The sequence below is a fragment of the Labrus mixtus genome, chromosome 12, assembly GCF_963584025.1.
Source record: "Labrus mixtus chromosome 12, fLabMix1.1, whole genome shotgun sequence".
NCBI lineage: Eukaryota > Metazoa > Chordata > Actinopteri > Labriformes > Labridae > Labrus > Labrus mixtus.
The window spans coordinates 23628492-23643069 of record NC_083623.1 but is presented as its reverse complement, the minus strand read 5'-3'; the positions used below and the strand labels follow the sequence as shown (position 1 = coordinate 23643069).

The window sequence follows — 14578 nt, the reverse complement described above, 5'->3', positions numbered from 1 at the left end:
TTTTTTTCCTCCCATTGGGTTCTCTGCTTGTTATAAACAAGGTGGTCTTACTGTTCACTGAGCTGACGAGTTATTTTACAGACCTAGTGCATTTTAAAGCTGTTGTCTTTCTCTTCAACTTTTCCAATCACAGGAATACAGTTGGAATGAAATACTGCCCCCCATAGGATGTTTGTAAAACTGCATGAAGTTACTGTTCGTGTTAAGTCACTATAAACCTATCACTATAATAAAATATTATTACTGGAGGATTACAAGGGCAAATGAAATGAACCTAATGGGTTTTTAGGTGTCATGATACATCTCCCCTGCATTTGAAGTAAACTGATTGCCAGCTACACTTAATTTCCTCCATACAGTATGTGTTTATCTATATTTACTTTCCTGTCTCTACAATAAATGCCCAAAAAGCCCTAAAAATGATTCTTAAAAAAAAAACAATCCGTGTAGTCCAGAATAGACATAAAAGAGCCAGAGACCAGTCTGTTATTAGATTCAATAGAGAGGCAGGATTTGATTCTGAAATAAAAACCAGTTTCAGTTTGAACTTTTTTACCGACAGCTGAATATGAGGAGTATGAGAGACTTATCCATTAAAAAAACACAAAGACATGTGAAGCTCGTAACAGACTGAGATCCCTGAGACGTGAAGATGGAAGGAATATTTAAAAAATCATCGCTGAAAACAACAAGTACTTTGGAGTGAGTGTTCACATATTGTGGTGTTTTAAGTATTTGGTCTATTTAATTAGTGACGATGCACATATTACAAATTAACAGTTCATCAAGCAGTTATGAATAATCATGACCGCTTTCACAATCATACCAATCAGAACTTTGATTTTCCCTGCATCCTATCGATTGAGCAGCTTCTCCTCCTCCTCTCCTCCTCATGTCTGCTCTGTGTGCCCTCCTCTCAGCGTCCTCTCCTCCTTCTCTTTGGCCTCAGTGAACTCCTGCTTCACCTTCTGCAGCAGCTCAGGTCGCAGCAGCACATCCAGAGCCGTCATGGCCAGAGCCTTCGCTGTGCGCAGAGTGAAGAACTGAGCTCTGTCATCGCCTGAAACAAACACAGGAGAAACAGCAAAGGCTAAGCTGAGTGAGGAGACTACAACAGGACTGTGAGACGGGAGCTCCTGCAGGTTTCACTTTTTGATTGTTTTAAAGATGATTTTATTCTTCACATTTACAAAGTTTCAGCCTCTTAGAAGAGGAGACAAATAAGACTGCACAGCAGAAGTTTGATTGATCAGATCTGGAACAAGTCTGACAAGTTATTTAGCAAACGGTTCACTGCTGTGGGGACAACAAAGACGGAAACGATCATCTGATAGAAAATATCTGCCCAGAAATTTTACATATTAAGAGCAATTCAGGCCTTATTTTTTAAAAGTAATATCTTAAAAACTATATATTTACTTGGATTTTAAGGTGAATGGGGATTATATTAAGTGTAATGAAATTGGAGTTTTTGAAGCGCTGGCAGCTAATGAACCTCACACACCTTAACACATACTTGAGAGAAGCAGCCAGCAGGGTGAGGATTACAGTATTACAAAGACTCAAGCTGTTTCCATTATTCAGAAAGAAGGAGATTTAAACAGAACCAGGATCATGAGCTTGTCTCACCAGAGGCCACGGTGTAGTCCTCTGTGTAGTTCAGAGCCTTAGAGCTGATGTAGAAGTACGGATGGATCCCAGGAACAACAAACGTCACGTTTCCAAAGTCTGTGGAGCCTAAAGACAAGAGAGACGGTCACATTTTATCCTCCTTAACAACCAGTGTAAATAAGTCTCAGAGCTCCTCAAAACATGTGTGTGAAGTGTCTTGTTCTAAATCCACTCTGATCCTGTATTTGATCACGTCTATAAACCCCTCTATTTCAGCCCTGCTCAGAACAGGCTGTTTCTGTGTCTGTACCTTTAAATGCAAATGAGCTGTATTTGGCCACGCCCCCTATCTGCAGCTGAGCTCATGCTGGACTCTGTATCTTGAACCTTGGTTGAATAATGGTTAAGATGAACCTCAGACATGTAGACGTTTTTCCCCCGACGCCCTGATTCTATTTTCCTTTCTGTGGCTTGTTAAGACAGAGATGAGGAACAAGGAAGGAGGGGGCTCTACAATCTCAAAGCGCATTGGCTCATTTTGTTTATTAATGAGTCTCACCAGAAGCGTTGTTCAGGACTTCTTCATCCGTGGTGAACTCCATCCCCAGAGCCTTTCCATTGTTCTCGTACAAATCCTCCAGAGTTTTATTCCTCAATATGTTGTCGAAAGCATTTCTGGAATACTCCACTTCAACCTGAGGAGGACAAAAAGAGTTGAACGTCTGCACAAACCGCAGATCTCACTTCTTGTTTTGAATTGTTTAATACCCGACATCCAGTGGCCTCAGCAGCTGCTCTGAAACAGCCCTAAGCTTTGGATTTCAGGAGAAGAAGCTCGGCCCGGGATGGAGTCCTCAGATAGTACTCCAGCTGAGTGAAGGCAGGGATGATGTTGGGTTTCTTTCCTCCGTGCTTTATGATACCTGAAGGACACAGTTAAACCAGAGCTCAGTGAACTCCTCAGAGAAACACAACCTGAGGACACAGACTCGTCATGTGTTCACCGTGAACTCTCCAGTCCGGCTTCATCTGCTGTCTGAGCACAGACAGACTGTTGTAGCACAGCACCGCCGCGTCCAGAGCATTCACTCCCTCCCAGGGGTAAGCCGAGGCGTGAGACGCCTTCCCGTGATACTTTATAATCATGCTGGAGGAAAAACACACGACAGAAAACATCCATACAATCCATGTTTTAATCATGACACAGTAAGAGCGTCAAAAGAAAGACTAAAGAGCAAGGCATCATGGTCAAGTACCTAAACTTTTAAACATACATTTTTTACATGAGGCAAATGTGTAGGGGAGGAATGAATCCATCAAACGCTGCAAGCAAACTCCTGCACACTGTCTAAATTGTACAAAAACACTGACAATGTTTCACTGTGTTGCAGAAGTTTGTGAATTAAAAACAAATCCCATGCAAAGATATACTACATTTAGAAATTAGCACCAAACAAACATAAACACTAGAAAATATTGAACTATTTCTTTAAAACGTACTCATGTTCAGCCACTAGGGGGAGATAGGGAGCATCATCCTGCAGGGGGTGAGCCATGAACACTACGTCCATATTATCAAAAGCCCCCTCATTTAACAGGTCTATTTTCCCTCCACCATCCTCCTCAGCTGGAGTCCCCAGAACTGTCACCTGTGGACATAATCATTACGATTCAAATATTTTATTTATAGAAGATCAGTATACAACAGACCAGGAGGCTGTCCGTTTGCTTACTTGTCGAGATGTTTTTTCATCTACTGAACACTTAATTTATGAATTTGTAACTATTCAGAATTTATTTCCCCCTGGGGATTACCGATAATTAAGTTTTTCTGATTCTGACTTTGTTTCCTTTACTTTGCTTTGTCTTCATGTAACTCTTTAAAGTGTCATTGAGTATTTTGAAATACATTTTTTATTATTAAAGTGTAATTAACCTACAAAAACTAAAACTTTGCAAGTGTTTGTCTTTGTGTATATATCTAATATATATATATATCTTTAGTAACTATGACAACCACAGATGCCAGTCGCCAGATAACATGGTCACTCTTTAACCCATAACACCGGGCATAGAAAGGTAAAATATTCACTGAACTTTATTGATTTAAAGTAGGAGCTGGATGAAATCTGAGTCACAATACTGTGAACGTGTTCTGTTCTGTTTAAAAAATAATTAAAGTTTTTTTTTTTTGCATTTGTTTTGCACAATAACCGTTTTATGACCCAAAAGTATGAACAAAAAGGAAAAGATCGTTGTATCTGTCACTAACACAAGAAAGACACATTTAAAAAAGGGAAAAAAAATAAACACAAACTGAAAAGCACTTAGCCTAAATTAATAAATAAATTAAATTAAAAGTAAAATAAATGTATTGGAGTTTTTTTCTAATGTAATATAATAATAGCTTTCCTCATTATTTTTAAATGCACAACAAGAGCACTTCTCTTTCTTTGTTACCATTTGTACATTATTTTTGCACATTTTGGCATAGAACTAAAACTTAAGCAATTATTTGTATTTGTGGTACAAACAAATCTTCATCTTATTTTTTTTAAGGTTCATTTGTGGGTCTTTTTATGCCTTTATGTAGAAATAGGACAGTGGATAGAGTCAGAAAGAGTGGAGGAGAGAGTGGGGAATGACATGCGGGAGAATGCCACAGGTCTAGTCCGCTAACTTACCAGTGCCCCCTTCATCTCATTTTTAAGTTTGATCCTTAAAATACATTCAAACTAAAGTCCATAGACCTTTAATCCTAGTTAAAAGTATTTATAACAATGTTGAACGATATATATCGGTACCCAATTTTTTATCATTTGTAATTGTAACAACAATGTACTCTGAGACAATAAAAAAAAACATGTCTAAACTATTTTATTGCAGAATAGAAATGTTTTTTTTTGTAAACTATAGGCTACACGTTAACACAAAAGATGTCTGGATTATTAACCACAATAATATGGAGTCTCTTTTTGCACAGCGTAAACAGCAGATTGGCTTATCCAAATGATTTAAAAAAAATTAAAGACAGATGTAAATTTTAGTGTGCATGCAGAAAAAAGAGTCACATCAAATTGTATATTGTTGTCACAGCCTGCAGTTTTCATCCTTTCCAGATGAATGTAGTTAAACAGCCAATTAGTTAAAAAAATCAATGTAGGCAGCAGCACACTCACACTATTCCAGTAAAATTTGATTTATGTGAGAAAAGTTTTAAACTATAATGTCATTGAGCCTTTTTTTTATCTTTCATAAAGTTTAGTGCAGATTCCTCGGGAACCACAAGAATAAAAAGAATACCATAAAACAAAAACTGCTAACTTTGACTTTTATTTTACACAACAACTGAAGTCTCTTTGGGACACCTCTTTTAATCGTCCACAGGTCTGGTCAGGTTGGTTTTGACCACGTGTCCGTCTCTCTGTCCTCTCAGTCCTGTCAGGTAGGTCTGAGGTTTGGGCATGCTGCTCTCACCGTCTCTCTTACTCTGGCAGACGGCGTTCTTTGGCAGCCACGTCTGAGTCATGTTTTCTCGTCTCATGTGGCTCAGATCGGTCTGTGTCGAGTGGGTCACTTTGCTCAACAGATCAGCCTGGAAATATTCAATACAAAAAGATGCATTCATTCATATCAAATGAACCTCATTCGATATAGATATTACTTTTACACCTAATGTGGTGTCACAGTGTGACAATTTTGACAATGGGTCATCACATATAATACATTAATAGTAATTAAGGCTCACCAGTTTGATAGCTTTTCTTCGCAGCTCCCACTCGTTCCACTCGTACAACTTGTCCATGTTCGTCTCCAGCGGGTGGATGTCGGTCTGTGTGCCGCTCTCACATTTGGTGATCGGCTTCACCAGTAAACTCTCACCTGGCTGCATCTGCAAAGCCATGAAGCAAACATTCAAACTCTGATAAAACGTCAGAGAAGAGAGACAGGATCCTTTACAAACTATAAGTCACATTCAAATAAAACTGTTTTCTGAATGCTCTGTCCAATCTTTATATTTATCACAGGTGTTATAAAAAGAGGTGTACGGCTTTCACTGAAGCTGCTGACCTCAGGGTACGGACTGACGCAGGAGAACTGTTGGTGCAGTTTGAGGAGCTGAATAAGTTCAGGTGAGAGCTTTGCTTTCTCCGCCACCTCTTCAATGAACTCTTCTGGACTGGAGGAAAATTTTACCGCAGCGTCTTTGGAGCTGAAAACATAAAGCTTCTCTTTGTGTTTGAGGACTCCGATGTGAGGATTACCTGTGAAATAAAGGACACAGATATTTCAAACTGAGCAGTTTTAAAGGACAAATCAGAATTAGAATCGAGTTAATTGCCAGATATTTTTACACACATGGGGAGTAAGAATGTAATTTATGGGAAGCGTTTGATTTGAAATTGAAAACTTGTATTGTTTGTTATGTTGATTAATGGAACGATTTGGACATATATTTTTGGCAGGTATTTTTTTTATAGGTAGAGTTGAGTAATTATGGAGGGCGCGATGTACAGGTGGTGTGAGAAAATGAGAGTGTCTTTGTCTGTGGTGGAGGGTGTAGGAACGTCATGCTGAATGTTTTTTGACCGTGTTCAGAGTTAAAATTCAGATTTTGGAATATTACGTTTGGATGTTGTTCCGGAAATTGTGGAAACTCTCAAGGGATTAAACTGGAAAACGAAAACAATGAAGCCATGAGTACTGATATATTGAAGTGGACACCCTTCAAAAACAGACAAAAGATTCTACTATTTAAGTGACATTTTTAAACACTCTTTACGAAAATTGCCACTTCAATATATTTTAAATTGATTGTTTTTTAGGTACGAAAGAAAGATATAAAAGCATCATTTTCCAAAGGCCTTAGCATGCACCAGATAAAATGGTTGTAAGATCACCCCACAACCAGTGGCCTAGTGGTTAGTTTGGGTGCCCCATGTACAGAGGCTACAGTCCTCAAAGCAGGAAGCCTGGGTTTGAATCTGACCTGTGGTTCATTTGCTGCATGTCCCCACTCTCTCTGCCCCTAATTTCTGACCCAATCCCCTGTCTCTATCCTGTCTCTCAAATAAAGGCATAAAAGGTCCAAAAATAAATATTTAAAAAGATAAGTGTGGATGACTTCCTGGTGTTTCATGACGACAGTACCTGGTAATAGGAGTCCGTCTCTGGTCACCACAGTGTATCCACAGACTCCGTTATACTGCAGTGGTAGCTCATTAAAGCTGGCTGTAGTTTCAGGGAGGAGCCAATCATGTGACTTCATCTCACCTGGATCGATTCGCTCGCCTACACAGCATTAGAGAAACAGCAGCATTACGAGTCTGTTGGGTTCAGATACAGTTCAGTTCTTGAAGTCTTGTGGAATATGGACTTTACTCTGTATTTGATTTCAAAAGAAGTCGTTACCCGAGGACTCGATCATCCTCTGCTCATCTGTCTTCACCTCTGAGGACTCCAACAGGCCGTCTAAATGAGCTTCAGAGAAGATCTTGGCCTGCGAGGCGATGAAGGGCTGCAGGTTGATGCTGATGTTATTGAGGATGTTCAGCAGCTCGGCCTCGTCCTGGAGTCCCGACCACAGCTTAGACAGAGCCTTAAACAGCGGCTGAAAGACAAAAATGAGTCTGAACCACTTCATGTTTTTTTATTCATACGAAACCTTTGATCAAAGATGCAGTAAAAGGTGCAGTGAAAAAACAAAGGAAGATAAAACAAAGCAACATTTTGTAATGGTAAACGTCTGTTTTCATAAAGGCACACTTTTTGATTTCTTCTTGAACTGATGAGAAGACATGGTCGAGATTATTCCATTTTGTTTTAATCTTGTAAGCACAAACTGTGATTTATACTGTAAGATGAGCATTATGTGATACTTTATTGAGAGTTTGATGCACAGAAGGTAATTCCTGTCTGTGGCCTTCAGATCTTATAACTCCATTAGGCACTCAGACACTTACTCTGAAATTTTTCCTGGATTATTAACCTGGATTTATTTAACCTGGCAACCGTGCAATCTGTCCGCAAACCGGTCAACAATTTGTTTATATTTTGTTCATATTGAACCTTATACAAACACTGTGCAATATCTACTCTATTAACACAGTACACACATTATATTTATATTTGTAAACATTGTTTATATCTTTTCAATTCCCTGCCCTTTGTGAATAGCTTCTTAGTATTACTCTCACTTATTGCTTATCTTAAGACTGCACTGGTAATATTTTCAGAATCAGAATCAGAATCAGAATCGGGTTTTATTGCCAAGTACATTTACACATTTTACAAGGAATTTGACTTGTGTATTGGAGCTAAACAATTAACAAGGAAATAACGCAGAACTAGCAACAACTTAAATTTTGTAAAGCACTTTGCTGTAGAAAGTTAATTTGGTACTACTGTACCAAATGAACTTTTCTTACTACAACTCCCCTGCACGACATTACCCCTGAGTACACTCTGACCCAGAACCTCCAGTCCTCAGACACTGCTCTGCTCTCCACTCGCCACACCATCGAGCAGACTTTGGGGGGCAGAGCCCTTCAGTGTAGCAGCCCCCCCCCCCCCCCCCCCCCACCCCACACACACACACCCTCTGGAACGCTCTCCCAGGAGATACCTTCAATGCTACATCCTTGGAAATTTTCAAAAGACCCACCTGTTCAACTCAGCCTATGGACTTCTTTAAATTCTGTCATCCTGGGTAATTCTTTTTTAAATCTTATTTACTTACTGATTCAATCTGTTCTGTCCTTTCTTTGTTCTGCCCTGATAGAGCAAAGTATCCCTGGGTTCCTTGACAGGCGCTTTATAAATTCAAGCTATTATAATGATTTGTATTAAATGATTGAACTTCTTCTGTGAGAGATAAGGTATCAGAACTTACAAACACTGTTGCAGTGGGTACAGCTGCCTTTGACTTCACAGTTTCTTTCAGCAGCTTCATGTTTGAGGAGAACTCAGCCTGCAGGAGCTCTGCGTGTTTGCCACATAAACAAGCATCAGCCTGGCGGAACAATGGAAAACACATATTTACAAAGCAGTGACTTACATTTTAAACAGCATACAACAAAACTTGTATGGTCTTGTTTTTATCATCTCAGAAATATTTAAATTACATCTTTAAAACACTTTATAGAATTTAGCTGCTTTTATCTCGTCACGCCTCGATTACTCTAACAGCCTTTTGACCTGCCTGAGCATCAAATCTACAGATTGACTACAGATGGTACAGATGTCAGCTGCCAGCCTTTTAACCAGCACCAGGAAGCATGACCACATCACTCCTGTTTTAGCGTCTTCACACTGCCTCCATGTGTGTTTCAGAATAGATTTTAAGATTTTACTGATTACTTTTTATGCTGTCCACGACCTTTCTCTCTGCTACATCTCTGACCTATTAGTACCATAAGAGCCGACTTGTACATTGAGATCCTAGGACTTCTGGTCGTTCCAAATACTAAACTGAAAAGTAAAGAGGACAGAGCGTTTTCTGTGAGGAATCCAAAACCGTGGAACAACCTGCCCCACAAATGGAAAAAGTCAAACTAGTTAAAGATCTTTTTCAGGCACAGTGACGTTTAAAGCTTCAGAAGTCACCCAAGTCAGAGCTTGTTTGTGTGCGGATCTTGTTTGCTTCTCTTTACCTATTTGTGTTTTTGGATCTACTTTGGATCCACTTAGGAATGTGCACGAGACAAGCTTCAACCCACTCTGCTAATAAATAAGTTCCTCTAGTCTAAGTCACTAAGTGCTGAATAAAAGGAAACACACACAAGTGAAATAAACCTGTTAAAACACCAAAATGTCTCAGACAGAACTACTGAAATGTAAGCTACATAAACCTTAAATATCTACAGATCATCACCACCAGCTGCTGTGTCCTCACCAGTAACATCCTGAGGAAACCTTCATGCTGCCTGACATTATAGAGAGCCTGTTTCAGTAACACCATGGGAACATCACGCTCTGCAGAACGACAGTCGGGGTGCGTCAGCTTCTCCAGCACAGCCGTGTATCTCCAGGCCAAACTCTGAGAGGCTTTCAGCTCGTTCTCTAAGCTCGTACTGATGGCTGGAAGAGCTTCAGTCAGAGCTGCAGGCACTGCAGAGAGAATGTTAAAAGACAGTGACATGTTTTACAGAAGTGGAGATGATTGGACCCTAGTTTGACCCCTCACAAGCTACCTTAGGCAGAGGTTAACATTTTCAATTTATCACCAGTAAGGCTCCAGGTACCCCAAATTTGAGCAGCTCTCACAAATTTTCCTACAGGAGTTAGATTTAAATCTTTGTATATGTGTTATAAGACTCCTTTATGAACACATTTGTGAAGAAGTGTCTTGGTAAGGAATTTATTCCCAGATTGTTCAAATATCTGATACAATTCCCTCACTATGAACGCTGGTGATGATTGTCTTAATGTGGACATTTTAAGATGATTTCTGCGTTAATACACTGAAGTTGTAGAAATTCTAGAGTTTAGGTCTACTATAACACAAACAGATCAAGCAATAGATAATCATCTACTTCTGTGTCTGTGAGGTTAAAATGACTGTTGTTGTCAGCTGAGTCGGGTGTCTTTCAAGTGAGCGATGCATGGTCTGTTTCTTGTTAAAAAAATAATCTTCCTCTTCAACAAAAAGCTCTATCTCTGTAGGGATCCTTTCTATCATGTTAACAGACACTTAGTATAACAATCAGAGGCCTTTCAGGGACAAAAACAACAACTTGAACTGGACACATTTTGAAGATTATAATATAAAAATGATCAGATTAAAGCCAATTTCAAAACTTCAACTGGACTCAAAACATATCAGAAAAGAGTCGATGTTAAAATAAATACCACAATTTCCCTTTAAGTTACATTTCCTAAAGAGTACCTGCCAAGTCTGATTTTCTGTCTTGTGATTTAAAAAAAGTCACATTATAGTTTTTGGCCAAGTTGATCAGACATGTGAATATTCATATAACATCCAGACATGGTGCTTTCATGTCAGTGTCTGGTTTTCTGTACTTAGTTTATCGGGGTCAGTCTCCTGCTCTCCTTTCTTTCCGGCCTTGTTGAAGAGTCGGATCCCTGTGACGGTCATGGTGAGCTCTTTGAGCTGCAGCTCTTTGTCCCTCTTCAGGAGGACCATGAAGGCTCCCAGCTCAGTGTGAGGGAAGACGCTCTGCAGGGCAGCTGACGAGAGAGAGGAGGAAGCAACAGTTCAAATATAGATGACTTATAGTCTAAGCAGATACACTTCATGAGGTTCACGTCATATGTGATCCAGTACAGCAGCTTGTTCTGCCTGATCACAAATATGATCCAAATCATTTTAGACTGAAACTGTCAGATTGTGTTAGTTTAACAAAGTGTGTTTTACTGAGACTTCAGATGAAGGGATGTTGCATTAGCCTGAGAGGTTTTTCTCCCCATTTACATACATGTTGTACATTTATTGGGCCAGAGCAGCAGAAGACTCGAGTAAAACTACTGGTTAGAATTGTATCTTACTTGTCGAGAGAATGTCAACAACATTTGTTGTGGTGGACGAGGACGTGTTTCTAAAAAGCAGACGGTCAGGTTGTTTTGAGAGTTACTTGAAGATGATCAATTTTATACAGCAAAGAAACTTAGTGGAAGCATTTAAAGGTTATACCCACGACAGTTCAGTCAATACTTTTACTTTTTCTCAGCAGCTACGAGGTTTGAGGTTTTATTCCTGTTTGAATGAGTTTATCCACACTGTCTCCTTTGACTGTTGGTACCCCTAGCAGCAGAAAAGAACTGCAGGGTATCGTACAGTTTGATATCATTTAAGCTGATTTCTCCCTGTTGTCTTTGTCCTTTAAAATAACTACATGTGATTGTGATGGATTAGTTGGTTTGTATTTATGGGTTAATGCCTGTTGATAAAAGTTACTTCTGGCTTCACAACAAATCGCCCTTTGTGAAAAAAAGAGATATCTGTGATTGAGTGTAAAATATACAGAAGTGTTGCATTCACATGATAAAATAAAAATCTGCTCTGTTTTTCTGAATCAAAGAGATAATGATGTCAGAGTTACAAGTGTCCCTTCAAACCACTGGTGCCTCAGTTGCACTTAGTGGAGATCCAGTATTTACAATAAATACCTGATTGTCTATTGAGTCAGCAGGTAGCCGCCTGAATGCAGCTCAGAAGCATCAGCGTTATATCAGTGAAATATCGCCTCAGCTGATCCTGACAGATCAGAGCGGGGTTTGCGTCTGCAAAGATCCAAATCGCCTGCGCAAAGTTACAGACTAATAACAACACCATCCATGTTACATAAAGTCTCAACTTAACAGTTTGGGAATGTTTGCTGCTTTAAGTGATAAGAATGAGACTTCCTGTTGGGATTTAGAGGTTCCAGTATCTCGTTAATGCAGAAAAACAGAATGTGAATATAATTGGCTTTGGTACAGAATATATATTTTGGAAGCGACCAGTCCTGCACAGTCAGGGACTTGATAAATATTTGCTGGTTTCAAAAAACATTATTTGCACACCATAAAGTCTAATGCAGTCAGTGCATGTTTTCTATCTGTGGTTCTGACAAAGTGAAACACTGTGTTAGTTTGAACCTGTAGCCTCGTTCACAGTGTTGACATCTGCGGGGGAGCCCACGCCGGAGCGCAGCAGGATGTACGTTACGACTTTGCGGTACAATGCTTCTAACTCTTCCCGTGTTTTCACCCTGCTGTCTGTGATCTCTCTGCTCACTGAGCTCAGCTTGGACTCCATCACCTGGTGGACATCCTCCAGGAACTCTCCTGCACAAACACATTCAGGTCTCTGTTAAGATGTTCAACTTACAACGCACATATGCAATCCTTAAAAAGGCCACAATTTAAAAGAAGGTTTCCATAAACAACTTTTCAGGTTTTTAGTCAAAAACATGTTGGATTTGCTTCTCAATGATTCTAAAATCTTTCCTGCAGAATAATCTTACTGATTTAGGTGAGTTGACTGGATGATCGCAAAAATAATATAAAGATATGATATGATGCATCCTTAGACACAGGTCAGGCATCAAAATAACGATGCAGTGAAGATTTTATTGATGACGACAAAATAATACCAGTTTCTATGATACACTAAAAAGAATGATGTTTACTCCTGGGTTAAGACACACAGGATATTGGTTTTCATTTCAAACAGAGACACTTACGTCTGGAGGTGTAATTCAAATCAAAATACACCTGCATCTTGATTGTGTCGAGAGACGGGCTGCACTTCTCCATCAGTTTATCCAGACACAGCTGTGAAGAGCAAATCAGTGACTAGTCCAAGGTTTTTACACTAATAAGTTGAACTCATTTACAGTTAAATAGCCGTTTAAATCAATGAATAAATCCTTCAAAATGAACAATAAATATTTTAAAACCTTTAAAAAATGTATTTTCTGTCAATATTTTAAATGTCAATTCAAAATATAAATGTTGCGGCTTCACCTCATGACATCAGTATTTAGAAATTCCTGTAACAACATAAATCTCAGGAAGTGTATTTGTCTAATCTTTCTTGTTTTTATTCCAATGGTTTATTCTGATGATTTATTATTTTATTTTTAATCTCTGTAGCACTTTGAGATTTCTTCCAAAAATATAAAGTGCATTACAAATAAAATGTATTATTGCTATTATTATTATTATTATTATTATTATTATTATTATTATTATCTCTGGTTAAACCAGCCAGAATGTGCTCAGGCATTTCTTCATGATGTGACTGACGTACTGTATAGAGAGGGTTTTTACACAGATTTTGAAAATACTCATGAAAGTATAGGACTTCATTTTTCATGGAAAACAGAAAACAATTACTATAACTGTATGGTTTTTAATTCTGCTGTAATCTTTTGTGTTGTTTTTCTGTGTTACCAGTGTTTGGATAGGCCTATTAGTGCGTGTGCTTGGCTGTGAATGCCTTAACCACCTCCAGGGACCGTAGTCTGGCACCCTTATTTTGGGGGTTGTGAGCTGAAAATGTATTAACTTTAAGAACATATTTTCATATGGTAATTTCTAGATACATCTAATTACATCAAAATGAATTTACTAATAGTCATCAGCAGAAATGTTTTTTTTCTTTAATGCAAGAAGAAGTGTTATAAGGAGAAAAAATAATTAAATTAGTAAACTCACCTCTTCGAGTTTCTGCACATCTTGTTTGGTCAGTATCCGGTCCACATTAAAGCCATTTCTAGGGTCCAGCACCACAGCTTTCACCTGACAAAATGCAAACAGGAGTATATCATTAGTATATATGATAAATATAAATAAACAGTTTATAAATGGAGTTTTAATGTCCTCCACACATGCCAGACTGGTTAGTAGAAGGGAAGATGTAGCCTATATTTAGGTTTAAATAAATATAAAATGACATTTTTAACTGTTGTTTGAAGGGTTTTAACCTGTTAACACATGAAAAAAGATTTATGACTGTCTTAACTTAATTTATATCAAGCATTAAACATGTTGAACTAGTTGTAGTTACCAGCTAACTTTAAGCTACAACGTAGTTAGCAGGTTAGTCCTGGTTACTGACCATGAAAGCCACCAGAGTTTCAGACACCGCATGTCCTCTCACCGCACACTCCCGCACTATGTCACCAATAATGTTTTTAATGAGGCTTTCTGCGTGACCTCGAGACATTTTGCCGTCAATGTCTGTTGTTAATCACACGGACTGGGTTAAATGTGCCAAAACAGCCCGGCGGATCCTGTTGATAATTGGTTACCACAGTAACAGGGCTAGTTTCGGATGCATTACGTCAGTCTCTCCTCTAGAGGGCGGTATAATCCAGCTATACGCTTTAAAAATGTGAACGTCATTTGTTCGTAATTTATTTATTTATTTTTTATCTTTATTTAGCCAAGTTTTATGAGGATTAGTGTGACAGCTAAAAAAAAGACATCCGAAAAATTAAAAAAAAAGTTATTTAAAAAA

At 38.7% G+C, this 14578-nt stretch overlaps 2 protein-coding genes across 2 annotated transcripts; both read right to left on the bottom strand.

Moving 5' to 3' along the window:
- Nucleotides 1-409: 409 nt before the first annotated feature.
- On the bottom strand, nt 410-4310 carry LOC132985406 (peptidase M20 domain-containing protein 2-like). Its single transcript, XM_061052755.1, is given in 7 exon segments — nt 410-1060; nt 1630-1737; nt 2171-2306; nt 2380-2534; nt 2616-2758; nt 3112-3260; nt 4296-4310. Coding segments are annotated over 7 exon segments (876 nt in total). The 3' UTR covers nt 410-890.
- A 615-nt stretch (nt 4311-4925) lies between these two features.
- Nucleotides 4926-14354, bottom strand: cfap206 (cilia and flagella associated protein 206). The gene is made up of 12 exons (XM_061052658.1): nt 14177-14354; nt 13774-13857; nt 12798-12888; nt 12211-12399; nt 10633-10800; nt 9506-9720; nt 8504-8623; nt 7024-7222; nt 6763-6903; nt 5683-5876; nt 5360-5503; nt 4926-5206 (listed from the first exon to the last, which is right to left on the bottom strand). The coding sequence occupies exons 1-12, from the start codon at nt 14282-14284 to the stop codon at nt 4985-4987; spliced, it is 1875 nt and encodes a 624-aa protein (XP_060908641.1). The 5' UTR covers nt 14285-14354; the 3' UTR covers nt 4926-4984.
- Between the last annotated feature and the right edge of the window lie 224 nt (nt 14355-14578).

Bases quoted from the DNA above. Each gene is read 5' to 3' on its own strand.
- cfap206 (XM_061052658.1), bottom strand. From the start codon at position 14,284: ATGTCTCGAGGTCACGCAGAAAGCCTCATTAAAAACATTATTGGTGAC. The intron at 9,721-10,632 runs GTACAGAAAACC...TTCTCTCTGCAG, and splicing joins GACTGACCCCGATAAACTAA to TGCCTGCAGCTCTGACTGAA. The intron at 7,223-8,503 runs GTAAGTTCTGAT...TTTGTCTTTCAG, and splicing joins TACCCACTGCAACAGTGTTT to CCGCTGTTTAAGGCTCTGTC.